The 22,803-nt window shown below is 50.9% G+C and overlaps 1 protein-coding gene across 1 annotated transcript in view; it reads left to right on the top strand.

The window, feature by feature from the left end:
• The window catches only part of CA5A (carbonic anhydrase 5A), a 51,405-nt gene extending 33,967 nt beyond the window's left edge, over positions 1 to 17,438 (top strand). Inside the window, exons 4-7 of the mRNA XM_003922832.4 lie at positions 311 to 406; positions 874 to 936; positions 11,959 to 12,114; positions 17,193 to 17,438. Of these exons, the coding sequence (XP_003922881.3) occupies positions 311 to 406; positions 874 to 936; positions 11,959 to 12,114; positions 17,193 to 17,342 (465 nt within the window). The 3' untranslated portion in view covers positions 17,343 to 17,438. The remainder of the gene's footprint in view (positions 1 to 310; positions 407 to 873; positions 937 to 11,958; positions 12,115 to 17,192) is intronic.
• The last annotated feature ends 5,365 nt before the right edge of the window (positions 17,439 to 22,803 follow it).

Raw genomic sequence — 22,803 nt, 5'->3', positions numbered from 1 at the left:
TTTATCTGGTAATTCTTGTCCAAGGATAACTAGGAGGTGGAAAATAATGAAGCCACCCATTTCTATAAGATGAGGTTAAGACAATCCTCTCCTTTTCCCCCATCAGGAAGACGGAGGCTCTCCCTTCCTGGGGCTCCGTCAAGTGTCTGGGAGCTTGGAGTGCTGGTGGAGCTGAGCTCTTACACATCTGGCTGCAGCAGCATTATTCATGATCATCATCAAATGGACACATAGGCCAGCTATTCAGAAGGGGAAGTGGCTGTCTTATTTCTTGCTGATCAGTTTAAATTCTCTTTCCACTATGTTTCAGCTGCATTTAGTTCACTGGAATTCTGTGAAATACCAAAATTACAAGGAAGCTGTCATGGGAGAGAATGGCTTGGCCGTGATAGGCGTGTTTTTAAAGGTAATCGCTTGCTGGGGGTGTAGATTGCCTAATGTAAAACATGGTGACCCATCATTAGGATTGCTATTGGGTTTTTTTCTTTTCTTTTTTTGAGACAGGGTCTCGCTCTGTCACACAGGCTGGAGTGTAGTGGTGCGGTCTCAGCTCATTGCAACCTCCACGTCCTGGGTTCAAGTGATTCTCCTGCCTCAACCTCCCTAGTAGCTGGGACCATAGGAGCGCGCCACCACACGCAGCTCATTTTTGTATTTTTAGTTGAGACTGGGTTTCATCATGTTGGCCAGGGTGGTCTCTAACTCCTGACCTTAGATGATGTGCCCACCTCGACCTCCCAAAGTGCTAGGATCACAGGCATGAGCCACCGCACGTGGCCTAGGATGGCTTCTAAAATGCAGTATATTGACAGTGGAGCGAGCTTGCCACCCACCCACTGCCTTTTCATCTAACACCTCGTGTCTGCCATGCAGCTCGGGGCCCATCATCAGACGCTGCAGAGGCTGGTAGACATCTTGCCAGAAATAAAACATAAGGTAAGCTGCATATTTGAAATCAGCATAATTTGACAAGCAAAATTGTTTAGTGCAGCAATTCACTTGCAAGCGTAATAGAAGGAGCCCTGAAGAGGGGCTGTGATTCCAGTTCTGGAAATGGGATCCCACGGAGCTGATGCTCGTGTGCCCACAGCTGACTCTCTCTGACTTCGAATATGTCACCACTGCTCTGGGACCCTGCTTCCTCCTCCGTAAAATACAGGTGTTGGGCTTGATGGAAGTTCCCAAAATTCAGCCATGCAGCCAGCATTCTGAAGATATTTGACATATCTGCCTGCCAATGGGACTACTCACTACTTAGTATTTTTCTTTTTCTTTTTTTTTTTTTTTTTTTTGAGGCATCTCCCTCTGTCACCCAGACTGGAGTGCAATGGCACGATCTTGGCTCACTGCAACCTCTACCTCCTGGGTTCACGCAGTTCTCCTGCCTCAGCCTCCTGCATAGCTGGGATTACAGGCATGCGCCACCACACCTGGCTAATTTTTGTATTTTTAGTAAAGACGGGGTTTCACCGTGTTGGCCAAGCTGGTCTCAAACTGCTCACCTGAGGTGATCCTCCCACCTTGGCCTCCCGAAGTGCTGGGATTATAGACATGAACCCCCGCATCCAGCCTACTTAATATTTTTCTTTAAATTGATTAGCTGAAAAAATTGTTAGCCTTGTCCTGGGTGATGATATTCACTAATGATAAAGTTCGTTTCAAAACAGATTGAAACAAATGGCAAACAACATTTAAGAGTGCTGACCCATGTGCCACCCAGCACGCTCCTTGGGAAGGAGCTAAAAAAAGGCCCTAAAAACAGTCCCTGTCCGTGCCTAAGCCCAAGGGCAGAGAGGACGCTGCTCAAATCGCCCAGGTCTCTGTGCTTCCCTGCATCAAACACAGCTTGAAAAGATGGAAAGAACAAGAAGGCCACCTTTCTCCAAGATCAGCTAAAGAAAAGGCTTTGAGGGAAAAGGGGAAATTCCAAAGAAATGTAGTTTATTTATTCAGCAGCAAACAAAAGAATTCCAGGGCAGAAGGAGTCCGTGAGAGCCTCAGATGTGGGGACGGATGAGGCTTCAACCTGTGCTAACAATGGTGCAGGCTGGTCCAGATGGAGCGGGGACCAGCCCTTCCTCGAGGTTCAAGGGGCCGTTTGATCTGTGCATGGCCCTCACCTTGATGCTGGCTTCAGGGCGGCCTCCTGGGACCGGGACCAGATCACCCCCTGCCGCCCTGTCTGCCTGCTCAGGAACTCCACAAAGCCGTGGTTCTGAGAGCGCTGACGCCTCACCCTCTTCCTGCACGCTGCTCCCCAGCCAGAGGAAACCTGGGCCGCGGGATGTTTTCCCAGCCAGCATCCACCTCCCACACCAGGTGGGACGGAAAGAAAAGAGCTGGCTGTGAAGGACTCTTTACCCAAGGGCTGTGTTCCTCCCCTAGAAGGTTCTGGAGCTTTTCTTCCCCATGGGGTAAGTCAGAATTCTCTAGGCAAACCACAGGGGAGGAATGCTGCCGGGGGAGGGGAGGAAGTGCTGCCAGGGTCTCGGATCGGGTCCTGATGCTGATCTCCAGGCTCTGCACCTAAAAATGCAGAGTTAGACTCTTTTTTTTTTTTTTTTTTTTTTTTTGAGAGCGGGTCTCACTCTGTCACCCAGGTTGGAGTGCAGTGGTGCAATCTCAGCTCACTGCAACCTCCGCCTCCCAGGTTCAAACAATTATCCTGGCTCAACTTTCAGAGTAGCTGGGATTACAGGGGCCCACCACCATGCCCAGCTAATTTTTGTATTTTTAGTAGAGATGGGGTTTCACTATATTGGACAGGCTGGTCTCAAACTCCAGACCTCAAGTGATCCACCCACCTTGGCCTCCCAAAGTGCTGGGATTACAGGCATGAGCCACCGCGCCTGGCCAAGTTAGACTCTTGAGAGTTAAAAAGACCTTAAGAGGTTAGGCATAGTGGCTCCTGCCTGTAACCCCAGCACTTTGGAGGCCAAGGCAGGCGAATCACATTAGGTCAGGGATTCCAGAGCAGCCTGACCAACATGCTGAAAGCCCGTCTCTACTAAAAATATAAAATTGAGCCGGGTGTGGTGGCGAATGCGTGTACTACCAGCTACCTGGGAGGCTGAGGCAGAAGAATTGCTTGAATCTTGGAGACAGAAGTTGCAGTGAGCCAAGACTGCACCACTGCACTACAGCCTGGGTGACACAGAAAGACTCATCTCAAAAAAAAAAAAACCTTCGGAGATAAAAGACCCAGTGTTGGGGGCAAGGGTCTTTGCTTCATGTGTCAGGGAATGGGAAGAGACTTGAACAATTCTCTTGTCTAGCGGTTCCTAGCGTAGGACTTCTGGGAGCTTCTCCCACAGCAGTCTGTCTGAGAGCCCCACAGTTGGCCTCCCGGGTCCAGAGCCCTGACCCACCACTGCAGAGCTGTGCACCTCTGAGCCTCAGCTTCCTTGCCTGTGAAATGGAGATGTTAAACATCCACAGTAGCTCGGTGCGGTGGCTCACGCCTGTGATCCCAGCACTTTGGGAGGCAGAGGCAGGCAGATCACCTGCAGTCAGGAGTTCTAGAGCAGCCTGGCCAACATGGCAAAACCCTGTCTCTACTAAAAATACAAAAATTAGCTGGGTGTGGTGGCAAATGCCTGTAATCCCAGCTACTTGGGAGGTTGAGGCAGGAGAATCACTTGAATCCAGGAGACGGAGGTTGCAGTGAGCCGAGATCACGACCATGCACTCCAGCCTGGGCGACAGCTCAAGACTCTTGTCTCAAAAAAAAAAAAAAAAAAAAAAAAAAAAAAAAAAAAAAAATCCACACTAGAGCAGCATTCTCACAGTGTAACGGAATAAGGAGCGTGTCTGGTCCTTGGTTGAATGTGCAGCTGGGTTCAAGCAGCAGCTGTGGCCGGCACTAACACACCCACGACTGCTGTGGCCCTGAAGAGGCTGCTGCTGCTCATCACAAAATGCAGTCCACCACACCATCACTGAGGTTCAAGTGGCTTTTTGTTGCTGCGGGTGCTTTCCGTCACCTGCCTCCCAGAGACAGCTATTACCCTGTGGGGATCCATGAAACGTTAGAATGACCACCTTGTGATGGAAAACGCTAGAAGTGTGATTGAGTCTAACTCCTGAGTGCAGGACTGTGCAGGGCAGGATGGGGCTGTGGTGGCTGCAGGCTTAAGGGCAGATGGCCTTGGCCTTGAATCCCAGCTCTACCACCCACCCCAGGGCTCAGCAGTCCTCACCCCGCGATGGGCTTACCTGCAGCTTCTGGGCCGCTTTCCTGGTTTCCTTCAGCTGAGGAACACACTGTCCTGAACTTGGGCAGGAAGGACCACAGTCACTTCATCCCCATCGTCTCTCCTGGTTGCAGACTGGTCGAGGCCCTGCTGTGGGACTGACTCGGCAGGGAACCTCCAGGCAGCCCACCCATGGTTGCTCCCTGGGGACCCAGCTGGCTTCTATGCGGTGCTCAGGTCTCCAAGGGAGAATTTCAAGAGAGAACCAGGTGGTCTTTTTTTTTTTTTTTTTTTTTTTTGAGACTGAGTTTCATTCTTGTTGCTCAGCTGGGGTGCAATGGCGCGATCTCAGCTCACTGCAACCTCCGCCTCCCGAGTTCAAGCCATTCTCCTGCCTCAGCCTCCCAAGAACCTGGGATTACTGGCATGTGCTACCACCCAGATAATTTTGTATTTTTAGTAGAGACAAGTTTTCTCCATGTTGGTCAGGCTGGTCTTGAACTCCTGACCTCAGGCGATCCACTCGACCCAGCTTCCCAAAGTGCTGGGATTACAGGCATAAGCCGCTGCGCCCGGCTGCCAGGCAATCTTGCTGTCCTTTTCTTCGCTGGCTTCCAGAGTCACAAAGCACCCCTTCTACTTCTGTTCACCACTCCCGCCGGGAGCACCTGCCCAGGCTCAGGAGGAGGGGACTTCACCCCCATACCTCGGTGGCAGGGGTGCAAAGAAACGACAGCCCTCCAAGTAAATTACCACACTGGATCTTCCCATCACTCCATGGGGTAGGCCTATGAGTCATCTCTACACACACAGGGAAACCAAAGCTCAGAGAGGCAAAGAAGGACTTGCCCCAGGCACACAGCTGGCAGGCGAAGAGCCGTTTTTAAACCCAGGAAGTGGATCCATGCAGCCAGAGCTCCCATCATGGTGCCCCGCTCCCACGTGCAGTCAGAACCCAGGTCTGAGCTTCAGCTCCTGCTGCACGTTTCTGAGCTTTTCAGCAGCTTAGAGGGAAGCACAGGCCACGTCTGTGACCCAGACCACATCAGGTGCTACCCAGAAGCCCAGATCCCCACCCCACCCCTAGCACCGTCTCATCCGCACGGGCACCTCCCAGTGCCGACCTGTGTCACTGTGCACTCTGCTCCCAGCATGCAGGCACAGCCCCAGTGTGGCCCTGGTGACCTCGGGCAGGCAAGCCCAGAATGGAGACCTCGAGGCTTCACCTTTGACCTTCTCTTCATAGCTCGAAGTTTTGGCACAAACTGCCCCAGAGAGTCCCCACCCTCCTTGCCTGAACAAGCTGCATGCTCCTGAGGCTGCTGGGGACCCCCCGGTCCCTGCCTTCCCAAGAGTCACAGGGGAATTGGCTGCCTTGTTGAGTTGGAAACAGCCCACCAGGTCCAGGGATCCAGGGAACAGCTCTGTGCCCTTGTGGGGGCTCTTCCAGCTTTGGCAGCAGCAGCAGCACCTACCAAGCCCCACGCCCACATGGCAGGCACTGACAGACACCACGACAGACACCACACTGCCTGGCACACACCTGGGGAAACTGAGGCTCTGAGAGGACAAAGTAAGGGTGGAGTTAGGCTAGGTGGGGCATGAAGCTTTTAAGATGTGGGATCCTGTTTAAGAAAAAGAAGACAAAATCAAGAATAATGAAAAGGGGCCGGGTGCAATGACTCACACCTGTAATCCCAGCACTTTGGGAGGCCAAGGGGAGCAGATCACCTGAGGTCAGGAGTTCTAGACCAGGCTGGCCAACATGGAGAAACCCTGTCTCTACTGAAAACACAAAATTAGCCAGGTGTGGTGGTGCATGCCTGTAATCCCAACTACTTGGGAGGCTGAGGCAGGAGGATTGCTTGAATCCAGGAGGTGGAGGTAGCGGTGAGCTGAGATCGCGCCAGTATACTCCAGCCTGGGTGACAAGAGCGAAACACCATCTTAAAAAAAAAAAAAAAAGGCTGGTGCAGTGGCTCACGCCTATAATCCCAGCACTTTGGGAGGCTGAGGTGAGTGGATCACCTGAGGTCAGGAGTTCAAGACCAGCCTGACCAACATGGTGAAACCACATCTCTACAAAAAATATAAAAATTAGCCAGGCATAGTGGCAGGCACCTGTAATCCCAGCTACTTGAGAGGCTGAGGCAGAAAAATCTCTTGAACCCAGGTGGCGGAGGTCACAGTGAGCCGAGATCGAGGCACTGCACTCCAGCCTGTTGGGGGACAAGAGCTAGACGTGTCGGCCAGGCGCAGTGGCTCAAGCCTGTAATCCCAGCACTTTGGGAGGCTGAGGCGGGTGGATCATGAGATCAAGAGATCGAGACCATCTTGGTCAACAAGGTGAAACCCCGTCTCTACTAAAAATACAAAAGATTAGCTGGGCATGGTGGCGTGTGCCTGTAATTCCAGCTACTCAGGAGACTGAGACAGGAGAATTGCCTGAACCCAGGAGGCAGAGGTTGCGGTGAGCTGAGATCGTGCCATTGCACTCCAGCCTGGAGTGCAAAGAGCGAAACTCCGTCTCAAAAAAAAAAAAAAAAAAAAAAAAAAAACTAGAAGTTGTCTCAAAAAAATAAAAATAAAGAAGATTTGGGGCTTCAGCACAAGAGGTTTGTGGCAGCTCTGGAACTCTATATCCTAGCGATTCTCAGGCTGCCCCTCTCTTCCCCGGACCCCTCCGGGAGGCATGTTCCACGTCTGTAACCTAGTTAGGTTCGTTTGCCACAGTCTGGGCTCCATCCTGGCTTCCCCAACATCCGGGGCTGTTTTGAGAATTTGCAATGTTGTAAGACACTGTCTGTGGTACACAGTTCTATGGGTCTTGACAAATGCATAGAGCCGTGTACCCCCCAGCCCAGAACCCCACAGAGCAGCGCCTACACCCCAGACGGTCCCTCATGTGCCCTTCAGAGTCAGCTGTCCCTGCCTGGTCTGTTTCTGCTGGTTCTGTTTCCCTTTCCCTCACTCAATTTTTGTTTGTTTGTTGTTTTGAGATGGAGTCTTGCTCTGTTGCACAAGCTGGAGTGCACTAGTGTGATCTTGGCTCATTGCAACCTCTGCCTCTTGGAGTCAAGCAACTCTCCTGCCTTAGCCTCCCGAGTAGCTGGGATTGATTACAGGCGCCCACCACTGTGCCTGGCTAATTTTTGTATTTTTAGTAGAGACCGGGTTTTGCCACGTTAACCAGGCTGGTCTTGAACTCCTGACCTCAGGTGATCTGCCCACCTCAGCCTCCCAAAGTGCTGGGATTACAGGCGTCAGGCATCGCGCCCAGCCCCCTCCCCCCTCCACCATTTGTACTCCACCTTGCTGAATTGCATGGGGCACCGCAAGCTCCCTTAGCTGTTTCCGGCATGGGGCGGGCCTAGTGGAAAAGTGGAGCAACCCACTTCCAGCAGCAAAGGCTCGTGGCGCTTTCCACAGGTGGCTGGTCCATCCACCCTCAGATAACGGACGTGATGGTCTCAGCCTCACTGGTGTGCTCACCAGTGTCGCATTCTAGCCGCCTGGGCTCACCACACGCATAAAAGAAGGTCCCTGACTTGTTTTAGGGGCCCCGAAGGGGAGCTGCTTTCTGTACTCACATGGCTGCTCCAGCCCTCAGGCACCATAGACACAGGACCCGAGCTTCTGGGGATGAGGATGCAAAACTAGGCATCCTGTCCCTGGCCCCAGGCTAGAAAGCTTCCTTGGCAAGAAACCTGCATGCAGTGGAATGGCTGGGGCCTGCTGGTCCCCGCACTGATTCCTGCAGCCCTGGGAGGAGCGGACCAGGCCTCAGTGGCCCTGACTGGCAGCGTGGCTTTGGGCAGGTTGTTTCTACCTGTCTGTCTGTCTGTCTTCACCAGGAAACTAGAAATACTTCTCAAAGGGTTGTTCAGAAAATTTGAAGTAGTTGCTCAGAAAGTGACTGAGTACATCACTGCCCTAAGAGCGGGGACGTGTGGCAGGCAGGAGGTGGTCTCCCTGCACATCCGCCTGTCCTCCAGATGTCTCCCTGCACACCTGCCTGTCACCCCTGTGCACAGCAGCCTGCCCCTTCACAACCCAGATAGGCTGTGCAATGCATGTTCCTTGGCAGTCAGAAAGGACCCAGCTCTGACTCACACTGCAGTGTGGGTGAGCCTCCAACGCGCCGTGCTGAGTGAGAGGTGCCAGACACAAATGTCCACACATCATATGATTCAGTTCCTGCAAAACCCACAGAGACCAGAGCAGCGGGGTGGGGTGAGGACGAGAGCTAAAAAGTACCAAGTTTCTGCCTTGCGGTGTTGTAGATGTCCTAAAATTGACTTTGGTGATGACTGCCCAACCATGCATATACCAAAACCATACAATTGTTCACCTTAAGTTTTTTTTTTTTTTTTTTGAGATGGAGTTTCGCTCTTTCCAGGCTGGAGTGCAATGGCACGATCTCGGCTCACCGCAACCTCCGCCTCCTGGGTTCAGGCAATTCTCCTACCTCAGCCTCCTGAGTAGCTGGGATTACAGGCACGTGCCACCACGCCCAGCTAGTTTTTTGTATTTTTAGTAGAGACGGGGTTTCACCATGTTGACCAGGATGGTCTCGATCTCTCGACCTTGTGATCCACCCGCCTTGGCCTCCCAAAGTGCTGGGATTACAGGCTTGAGCCACCGCGCCCGGCCTTATTTTCTTATTTTAAGAAAAGATCTTGGCCAGGTATGTTGGCTCACACCTGTAATCCCAGCACTTTAGGAGGCCAAGGTGGGCAGATCACCTGAGGTCAGGAGTTCAAGACTGGCCTTGCCAACATGGTGAAACCCCATCTTTACTAAAAATACAAAAAATTAGCTGGGCATGGTGTCAGGTGCCTGTAATACCAGCTAGCCAGGAGGCTGAGGCAGGAGAATCTCTTGAACCTGAGAGGCAGAGGTTGCAGTGAGCAGAGATCGCGCCATTGCACTCCAGCCTTGGCAACAAGAGCAAAACTCCGTCTCAAAAAAAAAAAAAAAAAAGAGGATCTTGCTGTGTCACCCAGGCTAGAGTGCAGTGGCACAATCACAGTTCACTGCAGCCTCGACCCCCTGATCTCAAGCAATCCTCCCACGTTGGCCTTCCGAGTACCTGGGACCACAGGAGTGAGGCACATACCAGGCTGCTTTTTGTTTTTTTTTGTAGAATCAGGGTCTTGTTATGTTGCTCAGGCTGGTCTCAGACTCTGGACCTCAAGCAATCCTCCCACCTCGGCCTCTCAAACTGCTGGGATTACAGATGTGAGCCACCACAACCAGTTTATAATGCTGTTTTTAAAAAAAATTAACTGGATAGTTACAAATGTGAACATGTGTACACGGAAGTGATGCATGTGTCTGCCGGTGTGGGTGCTCCTGGGCTTCCTACTGGTAGCTCAGCCGCCTCTCCCGGCCCTGACCCTCACTGCTTGGCTTCAGGAGACAAGCCCAAGGCATCTGGGTCACCACCTTCCACTTCTGAAAGCCAGGCTCAAGTGAGGTCAAGGTGCTGTGGCTGAGCAGGGAGGCTGCCTTCCTTGCAGTCAGGGACGCTGTCACTTCCGGCTGGACTCTTGTCCCATGGTGCTGGCCAGGGCAGGTGCACAGTTGTGCTTGGTGGGTCAGGATGCTGATGAGGGCTATGTTGCTGCCAGGCCCGGCCACTGTGAGCTGAGATCCTGCCACTACCCTCTAGCCTGGAAGACAGAGCGAGACTCTGTTTCAAAAAAAAAAAAAAAATTATAAATAGAACTACCCTGTGATTCAGCAGTCACACACTTCTGGGTATGTATCCAAAAGAGCTGGCTGGGCACAGTGGCTCATGCCTGTAATCCCAATATTTTCAGAGGCTAAGGCTAAGGCTAATTGCTTGAGCCCACAAGTTGGAGAACAGCCTGGGCAAGATGGCAAGACCCCCCTGGCAACAAACAATTGTAAACCCTGGTGCGGGGTCCTAGCTACTTGGGAGGCTGAGGCAGGAGGATTGCTTGAGTCCAGGAACTAGAGTCTGCAATGAGCTACGATGGTGTCACCGCACTCCAGCCTGGGTGACAAAGTAAGACCCCAACTCTTAAACAAACAAACAAAAAAAAAGTTGGGAGGCCAGGCACAGTGGCTCACACCTGTAATCCCAACACTTTGGGAGATCGAGGCGGGGGGTCACCTGAGGTCAGGAGTTCAAGACCAGCCTAGACAACAGAGTGAAGCCCCATCTCTACTAAAAGTACAAAAAATTAGCTGGGCATAGTGGCTCACACCTGTAATCCCAGCTACTTGTGCCTGAACCCAGGAGGTGGAGGTTGCAGTCAGCCAAGACTGTGCCACTGCACTCCAGCCTGGCAATAGAGCGAGTCTCAGGGGAAAAAAAAGAGTTGGCAGCAAGGTCTTGAAGAGATACTTGTACACGCATGTTCGCGGCAGCGCTATTCACAACAGTGAAAAGGCGAAAGCAACCCTAGTGTCTATCCACAGATGAACAGATAAACGAAAGTGTGTTCTGTCCATACAGGGGAATAGTATTCGGCCTTAAAATGAAGGGAATCTTGACACATAATCCAACTCTGCTCAGACACAAAAGACAAAAAGCATAGGATCCCACCTATATCAGGTCCCCAGAGTCCTGAGATTCAGAGAGCTGGAAGTGCAATGGTGGGTGCCAGGCCTGGGAGAGGAAGGTGGGTTAGTGTTTAGTGGGGACAGGGCAGAGTTCTAGTTTGGGATGATGAGAAAGCTCTGGAGGCGGACGGTGGAGATGGTGGCACAGCCATGTGACTATATTTAATGCCATTAAACTGTATGCTTAAAAATGGCTAAGACAGGCCAGACACGGTGGCTCACGCCTATTATCCCAGCACTTTGGGAGGCCGAGGCGTGCGGATCACCTGAAGTAGGGAGTTCAAGACCAGCCTGACCAAAATGGAGAAACCCCGTCTCTACTAAAAATACAAAATTAGCCACATGCAGTGGCGCGTGCCTGTAGTCCCAGCTACTTGGGAGGCTGAGGCAGGAGAATCACTTGAACCCAGGAGGCGGAGGTTATGGTGAGCCGAGATCACACCATTGCACTCCATCCAGCCTGGGCAACAAGAACGAAACTCCATCTCAAAAAAAAAAAAAAAATGGTTTAACACGGTAAATTTTATGTTACGTATATTTTATCACAATAAAAAGTAATATTTTTTTGCAGCCAAGATATGCAAAAACAAACGGCTTTGTTTGTTTGTTTATTTACTTATTATTTGAGACAGAGTCTCACTCTGTTGGCTCACTGCAACCTCTGCCTTCTGGGTTCAAGTGATTCTCATGCCTCAGCCTCCCGAGTAGGTAGAATTACAGGTTCACACCACCATGTCCAGGTAATTGTTGTGTTTTCAGTAGAGACAGGGTTTCAACATGTTGACCAGGATGGTCTCGAACTCCTGACCTCAAATAATCCACCCGCCTTGGCCTCCCAAAGTGCTGAGATTACAAGTGTGAGCCACTGCGCCCAGTCAAGAAGTGACTTCAAAAGGAAAAATGTAAGCGCCAACGTAAGCTGGTGTAATGTAATTCCCACCAATGTAAGTTGGCAGGAATCCCTGCTCTGTATAGAAAGGTCACATTTTCTCATCACTGCTCCCAGGCATGACAGCAGCAGCCTCATGGCCTTATCTGGGGGAAGGCGCTTCCCTCCAAGTGCCACGAAGGCCTCACATGCTGAGATAAGATTCCGTGCCGTTTCTCTTCCTTCCTGAAGCTCCTAGTCTTCCCTGAGAACTGACACAGCCTGTGGTTCTCTGTCTGTCAGGATGCGCGGGCGGCCGTGGGCCCCTTCGACCCCTCCAGTCTGTTGCCCGCCTGCCGGGATTACTGGACCTACCCGGGCTCACTCACCACCCCGCCGCTGACCGAGTCGGTCACCTGGATCATCCAAAAGGAGCCTGTTGAAGTGGCCCCAGGCCAGGTGAGCTGTGCCCGTAACCGGCGTGGTAGCCCTTCATGGGAGGCGTTTCTCCTGCTTGGCAGCATCACTAAGATACTGCATAAGAGCGTTGTCGAGTGATATCCTTTCATGCATTTGGGGCGTTCTTACCCAAGAAGAAATTTCCAACTGAGTCGGAGCTTGTTAAGATTGACTCTTTTATCACAGCTCTTTTATCACATTGAGATATGAGAGAGAGCGGGAAGGAGGGGAAAGGGCCCTGATGCAGGAAACTTGAGAGTTTGAGTCACCCTCCTTGGTGAAGGACAGTAAGAAATCGGGCAGGCGCAGTGGCTCATGCCTGTAATCCCAGCCCTGATGCATGGCTTTATGGCAGCGATATCTAATCTCCAGTGGCTCAGCCTCCAGGCAGAGCAGGTGCCCCAAGGACACGAGGTTGAACTAGGTCAGTGTTTGATCATCCAGTAAAATTACTCTAAAAAAAAAAAAAAGAGAGAGAAGTAGGCTGAGTGTGGTGGCTCATGCCTGTAATCCCAGCACTGTGGGTGGCTGAGGTGGGCAGATCATGAGGTCAGGAGTTCAAGACCAGCCTGACCAATATGGTGAAACCCCGTCTCTACTAAAAACACAAAAATTACCTGGGCATGGTGGCGCGTGCCTGCAGTCCCAGCTACTCAGGAGGCTGAGGCAAGAGAATTGCTTGAACCTGGGAGGCAGAGGTTACAGTGAGCCGAGATCGTGCTATTGCACTCCAGCCCGGGCGATAGAGTGAGACTCCATCTCAAAAATAAAAAAAAAAGAGAGAGAGAGAGAGAAGTGACGTCATCTTTGGCGTGTGGGTCCTGGCCCATAGGGGAACTCCATAGCAATTTGTAAGTGAATACGTTAACCAAGAAATGGATGTCATAGATGTATGCGGAAATCGGTTAAAGAAGTAGAACGAGGCGGCGTGGTGGCTCACACCTGTAATCCCAGCGCTTTGGGAGGCTGAGGCAGGCGAATCACCTGAGATCAGGAGTTCAAGACCAGCCTGGACAACATGGTGAAACCCAATCTCTACAAAAATACAAAAATTAGCTGGGTGTCCTGGGAGGCGCCTGTAATCCCAGCTACTTAGGAGTCTGAGGTGGGAGAATCACTTGAACCCAGAGGTGGAGGTTGCGGTGAGCCGAGGTTGCACTGCACTCCAGCCTGGGTGACAAGAGTGAGACTCCTCACAAAAAAAAAAAAAAAAAAAAAAAAAAAAAGAGTAGGCAGTAAGATGGTAGAGTGAGAGAAAACTCAAGAGTTTGAGTTACCTCCGTTGGTGAAGGACGGTAAGAAATCTGGGCCAGGCACGGTGACTCATGCCTGTAATCCCAGCACTTTAGGAGGCCAAGGTGGGCAGATCACTTGAGGTTCGGAGTTCCAGATCAGCCTGAGCAACATGGTGAAACCCCATCTCTTACTAAAAATACAAAAATTACCCTGGCATGATGGTGCACGCCTGTAATCCCAGCTACTTGGGAGACTGAGGCAGGAGAATCGCTTGAACCCGGAGATAGGAGGTTGCAGTGAGCCGAGATCTCATCACTGCACTCCAGCCTGGGCAACGGACCAAGACTTCGTCTCAAAAAATAATAATAATAATTGAGATGGTGGAGGATTCTCTTGTGGCTACTTCAGAAAGCTGCAGAGCTACATGTGTGTAGAGAAAGTCCAGGTGGACTGCATGAGTCAGCAATCGCTACGACAACGCTGACTCACAAAACACCCCAAGCTCAGCAGCTCACAGCAAGCATTTGCTGTGTTTTCTCATCAGTCCATGCAATGGCTGGAGGCTGCTGGGCCCTGGATGGTGGAGCTTTGCAGAAGGAAGGCTGTGTTTGGGGTGCAGTGGGGGCCAGGGGCTCTCATATTTCTTGGACAGTAGCTACCCCGGGCAGGTTCTCAAGGACAGCCATGCCAGTGGCAGGAGCTCAGGGGAGATGCCTGCTGGCAGCACTGTGCTCACACCCTGTTGGTCAAAGCCACTTTCAACAGTAAGGACAAAGTCACAAGGCAGGAGGAGGTGAGTGAGCATGTTCTGAGTGATGCCCCCTTCTGTCACACACAGACACACAAGGCACTCATGGGACTTGGCCCAGGGTCGTGGGTCTGCGTGATTTGGTTTTCTTCCTTTTTCCTGTGTAAATAGTTGTACTGTTTTTTGTTTGTTTGTTTGTTTGTTTGTTTTATGAAGTCTCACTCTGTCGCCCGGCTGGAGTGCAGTGGCGCGATCTCAGCTCACTGCAACCTCCGCCTCCCGGGTTCAAGCGATTCTCCAGCCTCACCCGCTTGAGTAGCTGGGATTACAAGTGCACACCACCACGCCCAGCTAATTTTTTGTATTTTTGGTAGAGATGGGGTTTCACCATGTTGGTCAGGTTGGTCTCGAACTCCTGACCTGTGATCCACCCACCTCAGCCCCCCAAAGTGCTGGGATTACAAGCGTGAATCATCATGCCCAGGTTTTTTTTGTTTTTTGTTTTGGTTTTTGAAAATTAGTTGATAATACTTGTAAACATTTTTAAAAGTTATACTATTGGGCTGGGCATGGTGGCTCATGCCTATAATCTTAACACTTTAGGACGCTGAGGCAGGCAGATCACTTGAGGCCAGGGGTTTGAGACCAGCCTGACCAACATGGTGACATCCCATCTCTACTAAAAATACAAAATTAGCGGACACCTGTAATCTCAGCTATTTGGGAGGCTGGGGCAAGAGAATCACTTGAACCTGGGAGGTGGAGGCTGCAGTGAGCCGAGATTGTGCAATTACACTCCAGCCTGGACAACAAGAGCAAAACTTCGTCTCAAATCAATCAATAAAAATGCAAAAATTACCCAAGCATGGTGGCATGCACCTGTAGTCCCAGCTACATGGGAGGCTGAGGCAGGAGAATCACTTGAACCTGGAAGGTGGAGGTTGCGGTGAGCTGAGATCTCACCACTGCACTCCAGCCTGAGCGGCAGAGTGAGACTCTTGTCTCAAAATAAATAAATAAATAAATAAAAGTTATACTATATTTTTTCCGGAAATCTTGAAAGAGTCTGTAGGAATTTTGTCTGTCCAAGGTGGTTTAGAGCCCAAGTGTGCCGCCCATCCCCACCTCCGCCCATCAGATGTTTCTCAGCAGTCAGGGCAGTTCCCCTGGAGTTCCCCTAAGGGCCAGTGTAAGGGTCATTGCCGAGTTTAAAATGAGGAAACTGAGGCCAGTATAAGAAAATTAAATGCCAGCCGGGCGCAGTGGCTCAAGCCTGTAACCCCAGCGCTTTGGGAGGCCGAGGCAGGTGGATTACGAGGTCAAGACGTCGAGACCATCCTGGTCAACATGGTGAAACCCCGTCTCTACTAAAAATACAAAAAAGTAGCTGGGCATGGTGGCGTGTGCCTGTAATCCCAGCTACTCGGGAGGCTGAGGCAGGAGAATTGCCTGAACCCAGGAAGCGGAGGTTGCGGTGAGCCGAGATCGTGCCATTGCACTCCAGCCTGGGTAACGAGCGAAAGTCCGTCTCAAAAAAAGAAAAGAAAAGAAAATGCCAATTTATTAAGCTCCCGGGCGAGTTTCTCTGGTCCGGGGAAAGGGAGCCAGAGAAGTCGCGCTGACTTCCTGGGACGGGGGTTATGGCTGGGAGGACCCAGCAACAGCTGGGTGCTCTGACTGAGTCCAGGGGAGTGGGATTGAGACGGGGTGGGCTGCTATTGGTTGGTGGGTTGCTGAGCGGGTTTTCCGGTGCAAGAGCAGGCCAGGGTTGCATTAGCCAGAGCCTTCCAGGGGAGCCATGCGGCAGAGCCAGGTGCCAGGTGCAGAGCCAGGTGCCTAGTGCAGAGGTGGGTGAGTCCAGCCTCCCGGTGAGGCAACCAGCCTTACAGCCAGGACCCACACGCCGAAGATCTCTGGCTCAGCTCTTTCTCCGGGCTCCAGGTGAGCTCTTTGAGGGTCCTTCTGTCTCCCGGGTCTGTGAAAATATTCCCTTATTTACAAATCATGGCATGATATTTGCACTTGGAGACCTGGGACGTGGAATATCTGCCTGCCTCCCAACCACAGCTGCTGGACATGGGGAGGGCTCTGGGTGAAGGTAGCCCTTGTCAGCAAGGCCCTTACACCACTGGGCAAGCATATATCTGACAAGTGCCCACTCCAGGTCAGTGCCACCAGGAGAGAGTGGGGGGGCAAGTGTGGAGGGGTGGCACCGGAACAGGACATTCGTGTCAGCATGCCGCTGTCTGGCAGGAAAGTAGAAGCAAAGTCGATAGTATTAAACCAGGGTGGCTGATGTCATATAAATATGCAGGGCAGGGCAGGGCACAGTGGCTCAGGCCTGGAATCCCCGCACTTTGGGAAGCTGAGGCGGGTGGATCACCTGAGGTTAGGAGTTCAAGACCAGCCTGACCAACATGTTGAAACCCTGTCTCTACTAAAAATACTAAATTAGCCGGGCGCGGTGGCTTGTGCCTGTAATCCCAGCTACTCAGGAGGCTGAGGCAGAATCACTTGAAGCTGGGAGGCCAAGGTTGCAGCGAGCTGAGATCTTGCCATTGCATTCCAGCTTGGGCAACAAGCATGAAACTCCATCTCAAAACAACAACCACAACAAAAATCATTTATTATCTCCCACAGTTTCCATGGCTTGGGAATTTGGGTGGCTCTGGCTTACCATCTTTCATGGAGTTGTAGCCCGATGTCAGCTGGGACCGCGGCTATCCAAAAGCTCCACCAGGGCTAGAAGACCCATTCCCAAGGTTGGCCCTCCCAAGTGGCTGGCAAATTGGTGCTGGCAGTTGGCTGGGGGACTCAGTTCCTCTCCCCATGGGCCTTTCCTCAGGGCTGCTTGAGTACACTCCCAATATGACGACCAGCCTCCCCCCAGAGCAAGTGATCCTGAAGACCAAGGCCAAAGTGGCAGTGCCTGCCTTGCACACCGTCACGTGCACCACACCTCCACCATTTTACTGGTCATTTGGGGCCATCCCTGATTCTTCATGGGACGGGACCACACAAAGCCTGAGAGACACCTGGGGGCTGGCTTACCCTACACCCATACCAAGCTCACCCTGGCTGCCCTCTATTCCAGCTCTCTGCATTTCGTACGCTCCTGTTTTCTGCACGTGGTGAAGAGGAGAAGGTGATGGTGAACAACTATCGCCCGCTTCAACCCCTGATGAACCGGAAGGTCCGGGCATCCTTCCAGGCACAAGATCCTGGAGACACTAGGTCCACATGAATAGCAGGACTGACTTTGAAGGAAGGAAGCGCTGTTTCCCAAGTTTCACAATGTGATTGTACGTGACTTCTGGAATTAAAGAGAGAATGAGATTACTGTTTTAGTCAACATACTTTTATGCTGCAAGTGAAAGAAAGACATGTAAGTACCGTGGGGAACATCACGCTGGGACAGAGGGCTGTGACATGGGACCCGAGGCAGTGCAGGGTGCTTTGGTTCACTGTAACGAAGTACCACGAACTTGGTGGCTTAAAGTAACAGAGATTGATCCTCTGGCTTAGTGAACCAGGAGCCTGACACCAAAGTCAGCACCGCTGCTGCTTTCTGAGACTCCAGGGGAGATCCTTTTTCTTGTCCTTCCAGCTTCTGCCTCCTCCTTATAAGAACGCTTGTGGCCAGGCACATAAGTGGCTCATGCCTGTAATCCCAGCACTTTAGGAGGCCGAGGAGGGCAGAAAATCACCTGAGGTCAGGAGTTCAAGACCAGCCTGGCCAACATGGTGAAATCCTGTCTCTACTAAAAATACAAAAATTAGGCTGGGCGCGTGTGGCTTATGCCTGTAATCCTAGCACTTTGGGAGGCTGAGGTGGGTGGATCACCTGAGGTCAGGAGTTCAAGACCAGCTTGGCCATCATGTGAAACCCCATCTTATTAAAAAAAAAAAAAATACAAAAATTAGCCTGGCGTGGCGGCACATGCCTGTAATCCCAGCTACTCAAGAGGCAGAGGCAGAAGAATCGCTTAGACTCAGGAGGCAGAGGCTGCAGTGAGCTGAGATCGTGCCGTTGCACTCCAGCCTGGGTGATAAGAGTGAAACTTTGTCTAAAAAAAAAAAAAAAAACTCTTATGATAACACTGGACCCACCTGAATAATCCAGGCTACTCTCCCCACCCCAAGACCCTTGGCTTAATCATACTGCAAGTCCCCTTTGTCACATGAGGTCACATATTTACAGAATCTGAGGATTAGGATGAGGGCATGTTGAGGAGCCGTTATTTTGCTGCTAATCCTAGTCACTGAGAGATCCTTGGTGTTGGGGATGGGGTGGATTGTGTGGTTAGAAGGCCCGGAGGGTGCCCCCCAGGGAAATACCAAGACAGGGGAAGCCATACTCAACACCTTTGCTGAATGTCCCTCGAATACCATGCCTTTGAACTCTGTTTCCTACCAGCTTCCCACATGTGGGAAGGCCAGAGGCTGAACTGGGCTCCTGAAGAACCTTTCCTGGAAGCTCCACCCAGCATTGTCCACACTGTCAGCTGGGCCTGTGGGAAGTTTTTAGCAGGGCATAGTGCCTCTCCCCATCACGCTGACTTTAACTTCTTAGACTGTGCCCTGATGTTGTGCCCTGAGCGTCTGCAGTGAGCTTTCTTGCTAAAAGCTCACCTCAAGCCTCCCTTTGCATGGCTGACTTGTCCTGCCCCAATGGGACCAAGCCGTGTGCCACGGGCTCTCCCAACTCCCTTCCATCCCTGTGCCCTGAGCTCTCCGGGCCCCCTTCCCTCCTCATGCCATGTGCTCTCCCGCCCCCCCCCGCCCCCGTGCCTCGCGCTCTCCTAGCTCCCTTCCCTCCCTGCAGTTGTCTCAAGCTAAAACGGACAGCCACCGACCTCTCATTACCTCCTATCCCCAGGCTGTCTGGCCTACTACCTGGTATGCAGTGGACATCCAACAGATGTAAATAATGACGACAAAATAACATGATTATGTATGTAGAAAATCCCAAATGTCAGGGCTGGGCGCCATGGCTCACGCCTGTAATCCCAGCTACTTGGGAAGCTGAGGCAGGAAAATTGTTTGAACCTGGGAGGTGGAGGTTACAGTGAGCCAAGATCACACCATTGCACTCCAGCCTGGGAGAAAGGGCGAGACTCTGTTTCCAAAAAAAAAAAAAAAGAAAGAAAGAAAAATCTCAAATGTCCACAGACAAATTACTGGAATAAATTACTGAATTTAGCAAGATCACCAGTTACAGGGACAATATACAGAAATCAGTTATTTCCGTGAACAATAAGGAGAAAATGAAAAATTTAGAAATATATCATTAACAATAGCATCAGAAAATCAAAATTAGATCTGGCAAAAGATATACAAAACTTCTACTGTGAAAACTACAAAACACGGCCAAGAGAAATTAGAGAAGATCTGAATAACAGAAGCTACACCATGTTCATAGACTGGAACCCCCAATATTATGAAGGTACCAGTTCTCCCCAAAGTGATTTGTATATTGGACTCCCGGTAGAAACCCCATCAGAGGGGTGTGTGTGTGTGTGTGTGTGTGTGTGTGTATAAATTAACAACTTGATTCTAGATTTGCATGGAAATGCAAAAGAACCAAAAATAGGCCAGGTACAGTGGCACACGCCTGTAATCCCAGCACTTTGGGATGCCAGCTTGGGCAGATCACCTGAAGTTAGGAGTTCAAGACCAGCCTGACCAACATAGCGAAACCTCATCTCTACTAAAAATACAAAAATTAGCCAGCCGTGGTGGCGGGTGCCTATAATCCCAGCTACTCAGGAAACTGAGGCAGGAGAATCACTTGAACCCAGAGGGCAGAGGTTGCAGTGAGCTGAGATCGCACCACTGCACGCCAGCCTGGGTGACAGAGCGAGACTCCATCTCAAAAGAAAAAAAGAGAGCGAGAAAGCAACAGGTTGGCTATGGCCCCAGCATACAGGGCCACAGAACACGGTGGCAGAGTACAGCCCACTGCCATTCTCGGCACCATATCATTCGTGCAGGGGGATCGCTGGAACCCAGAAGGCGGAGGTTGCTGTGAGCCGAGATCAAGCCGCTGTACTCCAGCCTGGGTGACAGAGTGAGACTCCATCGGAAAAAAAAAAAAAAAAAGAAAGGGGTGAAAGGTTGTCCCAGAGTGGAGAAGAGATTTGTAAAATGGACAAAGGCCTTGTAATTGGAGTATATAAAGAACTCCTAAAAATCAATAAGAAAACCACAGATAGCCCAAGAGAAAAATGGGCAAATGACTCAAGTAGGTATCTAGTGAAAGAGGATATGAGAAGACCAGTGAATCTGTGGAAGATGCTCAACACAGTTAATAATTAGGGAAATGCAAATTCAATCCGCAGGAGAAGCCTTGGCACATTCTCCACAAGGTACAGAACGACCTGGTGTTGAGGACCGGAACGACCACTCTGGAAAACTCTTTGGCAGCCCAGCCAAACCTAGCATCCCCACACAAAAATGCCCTTTGCTTCGAACCCAGCAGCAGTCTCAAAGTCCCCGCCCAGCCTGTGGGGACCCATTACCCACTCTTGCCTCCTATCCCTCTCTCCTCACCCCTGCACTCAGCTGCCCTCACCCTCAGGCTGCCCCTTGGACACCCGAAGGACGCTCCTGCCTCCAGCCTCTGCCTGGAATTCTCTGCCTCTCCGCCTTCAGGTAGCCATGTGGTTCACTCCTCCCTTGATCTCTGCCCAAATGGCCCCTGTTGAAGAGACCTCCCCTCCCAGCCATCTCCTCTCCCTGTGACTTTCCACCCGAGACCTTCTGTGTTTATGCATTCAAGGTCTACTTCCTTCCATCAGAGTGTGAGCTCCATGCACAAAGGCTAGTCAGACCTGAGGCAGTCTAGGCTGCGTCCCCAGAGTCTAGAATAGAGCTTGCCACGTAATTGACACCCGATAAATGTTACATTGATTTCTGGAAGCCGTCCTGGCACAAGTGGTAGCTCTCTTTCCACCAAAGGAATGAGCTTGCCAGGAAAGAGACAACATCAGCAAAGAGAGACAGAAAAGCCACACTCAGAGCCATCACTGAGCTCTGGATCAATGACACAAGCCAATGGGTGCTCTTTCACTTCAGCCACTGTGGCTTGCTTTTTACCTATCACTTGCTTGGAGAAAAATCCAAATTAGCACAGTATTTTTCTTTTCTTTTCTTTTCTTTTTCTTTTTTTAGACAGAGTCTCGCTCTGTCACCCAGTCTGCAGTGCAATGGTGCAATCTCGGCTTACAGCAACTTCCGCCTCCCGGGTTCAAACGATCCTCCCACCTCAGCCTCCCCAGTAGCTAGGATTTCAGGGATGCACCACCATGCCTGGCTAATTTTTTGTGTGTGTGCGTGTGTGTGTGTATTTTTAGTAGACAAAGGATTTCTTCATGTTGACCAGGCTGGTCTCGAACTGCTGACCTCAGGTGATCTGCCTGCCTCATCCTCTCAAAGTGCTGGGATTACAGGCATGTGCCACCGTGCCCATCCCAGTATTTTTATTTTCATAAAAATAATTTCATTAAAAAATTTTCCTGCCAGAAGCAGTTTTACAATCAACCTAATGGTGTTATCTTCCCATGTTACCTTACGGTCAGACAAGCACAGAAGAATAAGCAGATGCTAATCTGTCTCCCAAGGTGATAAACACCATTGCATTCTGTGAGGATAAAGAATAAGTAGATTAGGTCAGGCGAGGTGTCTTGTGCCTGTATCCCAGCACTTTGGGAGGCTGAGGCGAGTGGATCACCTGAGGTCATGGAATTCGAGAGCGACCTGCCCAACATGGTGAAACCCTGTCTCTACTAAAAATACAAAAAATTAGCCAGGTGTGGTGACAGGTGCCTGTAATCCCAATTACTTGGGAACATGAGGCAGGAGAATTGCTTGCACGTGGGAGGCAGAGGTTGCAATGAACCAAGACCTCGCCACTGCACTCCAGCCTGGGCAACAAGAGAAAAACTACGGTTCAAAAAAAAAAAAAAAAAAAAAGGAGGTGTGGTGGCTCACACACTCCTGTAATCCCAGTACTTTGGAGGGGCAAGACAGATCACCTGAGATCAGGAGTTCAAGACCAGCCTGGACAACATGGTGAAACCCTGTCTCTACTAAAAAAAAAGTATGAAAAGTAGCCAGGTGGCACGGTGTGCGCCTGTAATCCCAGCTACTTGGGAGGCTCAGCCAGGAGAATTGCTTGAACCTGAGAGGCGGAGTTTGCAGTGAGCTGAGATTGCACCACTGCACTCCAGCCTGGGCCACAGACAAAGATTCCATCTCCAAAAAAAAAATATATATATATATACACACACACACAAACACTAGGCTGGGCGTGGTGGCTCACACCTGTAATCCCAACACTTTGGGAGGCCAAGACAGGTAAATCACAAAGTCAGGAGATCGACACCATCCTGGCTAACACAGTGTGAAACCCTGCCACTACTAAAAATACAAAAATACAAAAAATTCCTTGAACCGGGAGGCAGAGGTTGCAGAAGCCAAGATTGCGCCACTGCACCCCAGCTTGGGTGACAAAGTCAGACCGTCTTAAAAAAAAAAAAAAAAAAAAACAGGGCTGGGCGCGGTGGCTCCTGCCTTTCATCTCAGCACTCTGGGAGGCTGAGGAGGTCGAAGTGACTGAGGTCAGGAGCTCAAGACCAGTCTGTCCAACATAGTGAAACCCCGTCTCTACCAAAAATACAAAAAACTTAGCTGGGCATGGTGGC

Source organism: Saimiri boliviensis, chromosome 1 (assembly GCF_048565385.1).
Source record: "Saimiri boliviensis isolate mSaiBol1 chromosome 1, mSaiBol1.pri, whole genome shotgun sequence".
NCBI lineage: Eukaryota > Metazoa > Chordata > Mammalia > Primates > Cebidae > Saimiri > Saimiri boliviensis.
The sequence above is the reverse complement of the archived record's forward strand: the minus strand, read 5'-3'. Positions and strand labels throughout refer to the sequence as shown.